This window comes from Polistes dominula, unplaced genomic scaffold (genome assembly GCF_049000335.1).
Source record: "Polistes dominula isolate Pdom_NZ unplaced genomic scaffold, Pdom_raw_medaka contig_49, whole genome shotgun sequence".
Classification (NCBI taxonomy): domain Eukaryota; kingdom Metazoa; phylum Arthropoda; class Insecta; order Hymenoptera; family Vespidae; genus Polistes; species Polistes dominula.
In genome coordinates this window covers 3,174,658-3,184,979 of record NW_028300914.1, presented here as the reverse complement: position 1 = coordinate 3,184,979, position 10,322 = coordinate 3,174,658, and the positions used below count along the sequence as shown (strand labels likewise).

Below are 10,322 nucleotides of genomic sequence, written 5' to 3'. Positions count from 1 at the left end.
AAATAGAAACGTATTACTTGTAAAAATATTTTCTTACTTAATATCTCACGTCTAGAATTCCTTGACATTTTAAACCACAGTTATGTCATTTTTTCTTTTGCTTTTTTTTATTTTTTTTTATGAAATTGCCCACGGAAAACTTAGATAGCTTTTGTTCTCTTGATCTCTTTCTCTTTCTCTCTTTCTTAGAGATATCATATTTTTTCTAGGCTGCGGTTATAATGGAAAACCACCTTTGGTGCACGCATTAACTCGTTACGATACTCCCCCATGATTCCCCCCCCCCCCCGTGTAAAAGTCTAGATTCACCTGGAATATATATCTATTTATCTACAAGAACAAATTTTCTCAAGATTGATATAAAGAATCTAATCGATAATAGTACACTTTATTATACCGTTAACAAACACTTTGTTACGTAAAACGCGACCTCGATTTCGTTAAAAAAAAAAAATGAAAAAAAAAATGTTAATGAAACGAAGATAACTTCGTGAGAAAAGTAATGAACGGAAAAAAAAGTTTAACAAACTAAGAAAGGAATTAAATATTATTGTAAGATAGTGTATATACGTACGCGTATATAGATATAAATGTGTACATACATACATATATATATCTATAAAGAGAAACGAAACGGTACTTGTACTCTAACGGCTCAACGCCGAATCCACGTTCATAGAAGTTCCTCGGGAGAGAAGTTACGCGACTTGGAACGACCGAGAAGAGAAGAGAAGATGATGCGGACCGGCCCGGCCAGCAGGCGCATTCAAGAGACGACGAGGGACAAGAGAGTTGGGCCAGGAAGACAGAGAGGAAAAAGGGTGGGAAGGGTAGGGCAGAGAATACGGTAGGGTAGGGTAGGATAGGGTAGGGTAGGGTTGGGAAGCAAGAGGGGATCAAGAGGAAGGGGGGACACGCTTGTTGCACCGTCGGTGGTAACGGCGGGTGGCATGGCGTGGCCGTGCAATGCTTGCAGGAGTGGGGAGAGAAGACCTTGAGCCGCGTCACGTGACCCCGAAGGTGCATAAGAGTCGGGTAGGGCGCTTGCAGAGGGCCTTGACCTTACGGACGACGCCGCCACCGCCACCGCAACCGCCGCCACCACCACCATCACCACCATCACCACCATCGTCACCACCACCATAACCCATAGCCATAGCCGCCACCGTGGCCCCGACCATGCAACGACTTAGGAGAAGAGCACGATTCTCGACCGTCTATGACTCTTCGCGAAAGACCGCAACTTTTTACGTTATCTCTCTCTCTCTCTCTCTTTCTCTTTCTCTTTCTCTCTTTCTCCCTATCTTTTTCTTTCTTTCTTTCTGTCTCATCTGTCGTTTCCATTATCATCCCAGTCGTAGCTCCGACTTGCGAACGAGCATGTAACATTTTGCGTCTACGGTGACGCTTATATTATCAAGTATCAACTTCCTTAAGTATTATTAGTTTTAGATTTATAGGAATCATAAAATCCATATAGGTGTATGTATACTAATCTGTAATTAACAATAAAATAAGATTATAGGATATATATATATATATATATATAGATTTCACATATATAGTCAAAAGATATTGTAAATATTATTTTATCGAATAATATTCGAAGAATTGTGAGATTAATAATACCTGTAGTTTTACACATGTTGTTGTTGGGAAGTTTGCTGATGCATCAAAGGAATCGTAGAATATATCTGCGAATGTGTGTCTCTGTGTGTGCGTCTCCACCGCAGATGAACCGCAAGATTCGCATTCTTTTTTTCTTTTTTACCTTTGCTTGATTCTTCGTGTCTTTCTTTTGTTGAAAAAGCACTGCAACGAAATGTACAACAGAATAGGTTTATTTTAGAATATAATATTTCTAGAAAAGAAAAAAAACGAGAGATGCCTTTGACATCGTCTATATATTCTCTTATGTAATATATGTATATTACGTATGCATGTATATGCATACGAGTTCTTTTGAATTATAGACGAAGTGCACAACTGTTGTGTGTGGTGCACAGCAGCATCTATCATGGGAATCACGTAGCATCATCCAAGAGAGTAGCGTGAATCAATGACCTGAAGATAATATGTGTAAGATGGACGTACAAAAATGGTGCGTGACACAGGTTCCAATCCTCGTGGTGCACGCGGCCAATGACCTGAAATTATGATATTCATCTCATACACGCGTTTCTTTTTTTTTTTTTTTTTTTGTTAGAAAATCCGTGTGAGAGAAGGGAGTCTAATACTTTCATCGATCTTTTCATATTTCAACGATGAATTTGAAATATTACTAGTTGTTAATAAGCGACATTTCATTGTTAACATTCCACGTAACTCAATCCTAACTGATGACACTGCGTTTGTCTCTTTTCAGTTATAGAAAAAGAAAGACCCGTGAGTTGACGGAAATCTAATTGGGTATTCAAAAAAAAAAAAAAAAAGAAGAAAAAAGTTAATTACAATAGACGAGTCATCGGAGAGAAAAAGAAGACAGATAGACAAACGGACGGGCTGGTGATTAAAGGTGCGCTCAGGATGGTGTATAATTTTACGAAGATCGAGAGGATTCGAGTAGCGTTGAGAGCGTATAGGAGTATAACCAGCTGAGGATGTCGGAGCAAAACGGGCCCGGCGATGGCCCGGGACCTGGTCCAGGTTGGTGGCCTTCAACACAACCCTGGAAATCGTCTGGTTCCGTTGGATCTAACTCGTCGTCGTCTTCTACCTCCGGTACAAGCGTCGGCACCACTTCCGTTTCTGCCTCCTGCGCCACCGCCGCCGCCACCACCGCACCCTCCACCGGATCATCGGCCTCATCGGTTTCACCAACGTCCTCATCCACCTGTTGTTCTTCATCATCCATTGGCAATTCTTCCACGATGACCACAACTCGTTCCACGGAAACGGGGAAGAACGTTTCCGTAACTGCTATCAATGTCCCACCTACGCATCACGAAATGCACGATGGTAAACAATATTACAAGTTTTATTAAAAAGTTGTTAATAAAAAAATAAAGATTAAAATAATGATAAATTTGTAGGCAAAGGCATCTGTAAATATCTAGCAGGTCAAAATGGCGTGACGGTGTCCGTAGTTTCAAATTGCGGCTCGGTACTCGGCTGTACGAGTAGCACAAGCAACGTGGGCTCGCATGGTATCGGGATCGGTATTCTCAGTTCAAATGCCACGAATATCGACGACGCGGACGACAGCGACGGTGAAATAAGCAAGATCGACTTCCGCGGTGTCAATCTAAGAACCAAGAAGAAACGAGATATCTCCGTAAATCAGAGCGGTGAGAAAATCGGCGATTGCGATGGCGAAGGTGAAAGCGGAGCTTGCGACGGTAACGATACGTCTCAACAACAACAACCAGAGAGACCTATGTCATGGGAAGGAGAACTATCCGATCAAGAGATGTCTTCGAATACCCTAACTAATCAGGTGAATAAACTAATCAAAATAATTATATAATTATTAAAATACATTTAACTGATTTTTACTTTTCTATAGGACGATCACGAAGAAACGTCGATGGAAGGTGTTCAAGTTTGTGGTTCCAGTCCTGGACCTATGGAACAAAAGTTTCCAATAAAGCCAGAACCAGATTTTCGATCGAGTTCAGGATACGCGCTTTCGGGAAATTTATCTTTAAGTCATAATCAACAATTACAGCAACAACGTGGTATAGAAAATCTTGAACAAACTCAACAGAGCGACTTACCTCTTCTCGTGGGAAAACTATTGGGTGGTTATAACAGTTCTACTCCAAATCACAGTCCTGTTCTTAATCCAAGACATCATTTGACCAAACACAGTCATACGCGATCGCAGGTAATAAAAATGACTATTTTTCTGGTTCCTTCTTTACCTACAATTATTATCGTATAGTTTATAGAAATAATGTATTTGTTTGATCTGATCGTAGGTACCATCACCAGATTCGGCTATTCATTCTGCATACAGTGTCTTCAGTTCACCGACTCAAAGTCCTCATGCTGCAAGACACTCCGCCTTGGGAGCAGGAAGCCCGATTCCTTCTTCCTCGCTTTCCTTATCTCGACATAGTTTCAATAATTCGACCTCCTCGTTGTCACTCTCCCTCTCTCATTCGCTTTCACGTAACAATTCAGACGCTTCGAGCAGTTGTTACAGTTATGGCTCTTTGAGCCCACCTACGCATTCTCCCGTCCAGCAACCTCGACATCCGCACGCTCACTCGCAACATCAGCATCAACAAGTAGCACAAGGTAGTCCTTTACATCTTCCAACGGCTGCTTCTTCGGCTGTGAGCGCGCACCATTATTCCTCTTCCGCTCCAGGATCAGAACTTTCCTCGGATGGGCATCCTGGAACAGAAGATCAAGAAGACTGTAGAATACCTGCTGCACCATCTGGTATTTCCACGAGACAGCAGTTAATTAATAGCCCCTGTCCGATATGCGGTGATAAAATCAGTGGATTTCATTATGGTATATTTTCGTGCGAATCGTGCAAGGGCTTTTTCAAGAGGACCGTCCAGAATCGTAAAAACTATGTGTGCCTTAGGGGTGCAGGTTGTCCTGTCACCGTTGCCACAAGAAAGAAATGCCCTGCTTGTCGATTCGACAAGTGTCTCAATATGGGAATGAAACTCGAAGCTATCAGAGAGGATCGTACCAGAGGTGGTAGGAGCACTTATCAGTGTACATATACATTACCGACTAATTTCATCGGTAGTTCTGCAAACAATATGACGACTGGTGATAAAATAAATGCTGCTGGTAATTGTAGTCCTGCACCGCCCGGCAGTGAACATCATTATTCAGTCAGACATCATTCGAATCATTCATACAAAGTACATGTAGTTCCACAACTTTTGCAAGACATCATGGATGTAGAACATCTTTGGCATTATAATGACAGTGATCGTATAACTGGTATTCAGTCTGGTGTGATAACTTCGGGCGGAGCTAGAAATACTCCTGACAGTGACATGTTATTAGGAAGCGGAAACGGTGGTAATGTTTCTTCAGGTCGAAGTGGATCAGCTACCAACGGCTCTAGTACTGATTGTCCTACCAACGGACACGCTAGTAACAATATTAATAACAGAAGAGACGACAATACTGGAAGACCTTGTTCGACAGGTTCGACTTCGACAGGTAGTCACGAACAATTATCGGCTAACTCTGGCAACGTTGGCAATTGTAATTCTCGAATGTGCGGAAATTCTAATGGCAATCCATCTACACATCCGGACTTTATTTCGAATCTTTGCAATATTGCCGATCATCGTCTCTATAAAATAGTTAAATGGTGTAAAAGTTTGCCACTATTCAAAAATATTTCAATCGACGATCAGATTTGTCTACTTATCAATTCATGGTGCGAGTTGCTGCTATTCTCTTGTTGTTTCCGCAGTATGAGTACTCCTGGTGAAATAAGAGTATCTCTCGGCAAGTCGATTACATTGGAACAGGCAAGACAGCTTGGTTTAGCGACTTGCATCGAGAGGATGCTAGCTTTCACTAATAATTTGAGAAGGCTGAGGGTGGATCAATACGAGTACGTTGCGATGAAGGTAACTTTCTTCAATTGGAGATAATACTTTCCCGATCTGTAATTAATATAAATAAATGACTAATTAGATTATTTCTATTTCTAAACAAAGGTAATAGTATTACTGACATCTGACACAAGTGAATTGAAAGAACCTGACAAAGTTAGGGCTTCTCAAGAAAAAGCTTTGCAAGCACTTCAACAATATACTATTGCCAGGTATCCAGAAATGCCTGCTAAATTTGGGGAACTATTATTGAGGATTCCAGATTTACAAAGAACGTGTCAGGTAGGCAAGGAATTATTGAGTGCAAAACGTGCTGAAGGAGAAGGCAGTTCGTTTAACCTTTTAATGGAATTATTGCGAGGCGATCATTAAAATTTATTGCTGGAACAGTGAACAATGCCGTGAGTTAACTTTGAAGTATCTTTTATATAGATAACATTTTTCAATTCTTCTCTCATTTAATAAAATACATTCTGAAATATATTTTCAATGATTATATTCACGATATTTTTCCTTTTCAGATTCCATGCTTATAGGGTCCATAAGCTTAGGGAATTGGAATTCGCTAAGTAAATAAAAAGCTGTTAAAACCAGTACTGTGAAATGACTGGAATATACGCATGGTCTATAATATTAGCACTTGGTGAGGGGGTTAACGTTCGTATAAATTTAGCTGAATATTGGAAAGCTGAAGTCTAAAAGAAAAGAAGAAGAAGAAGAAGAAGAAAGAAAAAAAACGTTTCTCTCAAAATGCTTCCGTATTAAACTCGCATGCTCGCTGCCTTGAACTATTATCAATTTCGATGCGGCCTAAATTATGCTCGAAATGTTCGGCATGCGTGTAGATGCAAATGAGACTGAAAATAAATAAAAAAAAAAAATAAAAAGAAGATAATAACTGACGGTGACACCACACAGAGCATTTACTTTTACAATAATGAGCGTTGTACAAAGAAAGTTGATATGATGTAGGACTAAAAAAAAAAAAAAAAAATGCTACGATCTATTTAGATAGGTCAAATCCGTCCCACATTGACTTCTTTACAATAATGTGTATAGTCCGTAATTGGGACGGAAATTACCTTTATTCATGATTGTAATAAAGCAACCAGTATTTTATATTGTTCTCTGCTTACTTAAGAATATGACATAAAAAATGTCTTATATCCCGGTTACAAAAGTGTACTTAAAACATCAGTCGACCAATTGCTTATTTATAAGGTAGTTAATCGAATAATAATTCATAGTTAATAATAGTTAGTATATATGTATCCAATGGAAAAAGCGATTTAAACAAAAATTCATATTATTACACTTTTTATTCTTTTACACATGACGTATAACGTATAACGTTACGCATCATTAAATAAAATAGAATTAAAAACTTGTTTAAATCAGAGCAAGCACAAATAATATTCTTTATATTCAGCTTTTCGTGAAATAGTATTTTTACAGTGCGTTTTGGCAGCTAAATTAATAAAATCATTTTCAGAAGAAACAATAAATGTATTAAAAGCCATGATGCTCTGATCAAATAGATTTAAATATTTAATCTACAATACTATTACACAGCGGCTACATAAGTTGAATTAAACAAATCAGGTAGACAAATAATGGTTTAATTTCTTTACTTATTTTTCAACAATAATTATATTATAAATATAATTTCAAGTGATAAATGAAGAAACAAGAAAACAAATAATGATAAAATATTCATTTGCACATTCGTACGTATGTCTCTGATAACAATTGTATGCTGTCAGCATGTGATTTGGAAAAGTCGACTTATGTTTTTCGTAAAAAAGAACACAAAAAAATAAACAATAAACAATTATCATAGTCATTAATCTATGCAATGCAATTCATTTGCAAAATCTTAATCTAAAATAAAGTGGTCCAATAATGAATACAAAATATATTGAAAATAACACGTGAAATAAATGACATTTTCTCGAAGGATACATTATCTAAAATGTTTATAACAAATGGGGATGGTAATCTTATTGCTACTGCAGTTTGTCGAAACTATGAAACATTTTTTTGTTCTCTAGGAAATTAAATAAATACAAAAAATAATATAAACCAAAAGAAAAGAAAAATATATCAATTTTTTTAAAGATAAATTGAATATTTCATAATTACGAAAGATTTCTCTTTCAAAATTAATTCACACGATTAATTAAATGTCACATTATTCGAAATATTTTATTATAACTCATAATATGGACTGATAAATTCAGATTCAACGTTATAATAATATATAGAGTAAGATCTGCAGTATATATTATTGCAAATATATATATATATATATTTAATATAATTTGAATTATGTCTCAAATACATTAATTATATATACATATATAATTAAAATTTTGCTAAGTTTATATTGCAAATTTTACACTATAAATATATAATGTGCCAAAAAGTGGATATTGTTATAACTGTTGTAAAAAATGTTCTTCAAAGCATATAACTTTATTGTTATATTGTAAAAAAAAAAAAAATAATAATTCTTATATATTTGTGGTACATTTGTAAATTTGTTTTCATCAGAAAAAGTATTTATTTTCATATAAAATAGACAAATTTGTAGTGTGCAAAAAGAATTACCAAGAAATATATTTATGTATATATATATATATATATATAATTGATCAGTGATCCTTGTAGATGAGAAATTTTTATCAAAAAAAAAAAAAAAAAAAAAATAGAAATTACTATTATATAATGAGAGACTGTCATATTGATGTAATGTACGTTTTTGTTTGTATTTTTCCTTTTTTTTTTTGTTTTATTTTATTTGCTTTAAAATTTGATTTGTATTCAGGTGTAATAATTAGCACCAAAAAAACAATGTTTGATCTCAGGATCAATTAATATATATATATATATATATATAGGGATACAGTTAATTTGCAATACTTAATTTCTAATATAGAATATATGAACTGTCTTACTGTATTTTTTTTTATTTATATAGTTTCATTTTGATAAAGTGTCAATATTAATCACTGATTTCTAATGTATATCTGCATATATATATATATATTATGTTCATGATAACTGGACCACCTATGTTATAAATTATTATTCAGTAATATTATTACCTTATATATCAACCTTATTACAATAATATTTTGTATATGTCAATTTTGAAAACAAAACTGGTAATATAAATGCATAAAACTTAGCCAGTATTTTGAACAATTCATAATGAATTGGTATTAAAACAAATGACAAAGCAAATGTCTAATACAGTTAGTTATTTAGAAAAAGGCGGCGAAAGTAACTTTGTACATATGAAGAGAAATAATATTTTGTGGTATTGAATGTATGGGAAATGCATGATGAGACAGAGAGAGAGAAAAAAAATAAGAAATTTAAAAATAGCACATCTAATAACAAGTTGATTGTTCAGCTTTAAAGAAAAAAAAAAAAAAAAAAAAGAAGAGAAAAAAAAATAAGAAAATAGAAGAGTATAGAATAACATTTATTAAAAGAAAAAAGAAAAAAAAGAAAAGAAAAGAAAAGATGAATATTTGTCTGTTAAGAAAAAAAAAAAACAAAAAACAAAAAGAAAAAACGAATGACTATTTTCCTATGTTTATTGTTTAATAGAAAGTTATGATTCTATATTTTAATCATCAAATATAAAGATTATAATTCAAAAATTCATATTAATTGATATTTTCAAATTTCATTTGTGCTTTTTTATGGGGGTGAAAGGACTAATCTTGTATAACTTGTAAAAGATATAAAATAATTCAGGCTATAGTCCAAATTAGGTAAACCTAAATGAATGAATATATATATATATATATATAGAGAGAGAGAGAGAAAGAGAAAGAGAGAAAGAAAAAAAAAACATGTCCATTTTATATAAATAGTCTTCCGTTTTTCAAGGATTATAATCGCTACGGAGAAGAAAAAAAATGAAAAGAAAAAAGGTTTATATATATATTTAATATTATAAAGACTTAAAGATTTGTTTAGAAATCTTTTAACCAATTGTGACAATATAAGAATGAAGCTGTATAACATTATTGAAGTATATATATACAGTTGTCTCTCTCAAAGAGCTTAGATATGATAAACTATAACATCTATTTTATACAAATACGCGCATTATGTGAAATATATGTAAACACAAGAAAGATAATATAAAAAAAAAAAAAAAAAAAAACAGAAGAAATTAACGTAATAGTTCAATTGGATATAATATATCAGTATAATAATTATTATTATATTGATTTGCAGAAATAGAAAAATCAGAAGAAAAAAGAAGATTTTTAATATTAAACAGATATTGTACTTTAGAAATATAACTTTATAGATACTCGCATACAATATTTTCTTTGTATCTTTTTTTTTTTTTTTTTATTAACTATACTATTCAATGCAAAAGAGAATGTTTTGTTTAAAAGGAAAATGTGCAAGAAGAAGAAGAAGAAGAAAAAGATTATATTTTTTTGTCAAATTCATTGATCCCTGTAAGAGAGAACGTTGTACAGAAAGTTTATTTTTAATTTTGTTTATAAAGAAAACAATTTTTGAAATATATGAGTGATACGTGTTATCAAAATTATGAGATAAGAAAAAATTTGTTTTATTAATTAGTTATCTAGGAAAGAAAATTGAATAAGATTTAGTTGCGCGTAATTATAAATAAAAATAAAAACAAAATCGCATTTCCAAGGATGGTAGCTACATATAAGATGAAGAGATGGCTATACATGAAAAATAAAATAAAATAAAATAAAATAAAATAAAATAAAAAAACAT

The 10,322-nt window shown here is 33.7% G+C and overlaps 1 protein-coding gene and 1 long non-coding RNA gene across 9 annotated transcripts in view; one reads left to right on the top strand and one right to left on the bottom strand.

The window, feature by feature from the left end:
* The window catches only part of LOC107069026 (uncharacterized), a 15,207-nt gene extending 12,475 nt beyond the window's left edge, over nt 1–2,732 (bottom strand). For 4 of the 8 annotated variants that reach the window (XR_016175764.1, XR_016175769.1, XR_016175770.1 and 1 more), the window contains exons 1-3: nt 2,592–2,732; nt 1,630–1,812; nt 38–1,496 (exon numbers count right to left, since the gene is read on the bottom strand). This is a non-coding gene — a long non-coding RNA (uncharacterized LOC107069026). Of the gene's footprint in view, nt 1–37; nt 1,497–1,629; nt 1,813–1,888; nt 2,148–2,451 lie in introns of all 8 variants that reach the window. The other 4 variants (XR_016175767.1, XR_016175765.1, XR_016175766.1 and 1 more) reach the window with 4 other exon arrangements.
* Nucleotides 2,601–10,322, top strand: Hr39 (nuclear hormone receptor FTZ-F1 beta). Its single transcript, XM_015325935.2, has 6 exons — nt 2,601–2,958; nt 3,033–3,436; nt 3,506–3,826; nt 3,921–5,555; nt 5,646–5,941; nt 6,062–10,322. Exons 1-5 carry the CDS (start codon nt 2,601–2,603, stop codon nt 5,910–5,912), a joined length of 2,985 nt encoding a protein of 994 aa, XP_015181421.1. The 3' UTR covers nt 5,913–5,941; nt 6,062–10,322.

Excerpts from the sequence above, each read along its gene's own strand:
- Hr39 (XM_015325935.2), top strand. The coding sequence starts at position 2,601 with ATGTCGGAGCAAAACGGGCCCGGCGATGGCCCGGGACCTGGTCCAGGT. Across the intron at positions 2,959-3,032 it reads GCATCACGAAATGCACGATG|GCAAAGGCATCTGTAAATAT; the intron begins GTAAACAATATT and ends ATAAATTTGTAG. Across the intron at positions 3,827-3,920 it reads ACAGTCATACGCGATCGCAG|GTACCATCACCAGATTCGGC; the intron begins GTAATAAAAATG and ends ATCTGATCGTAG.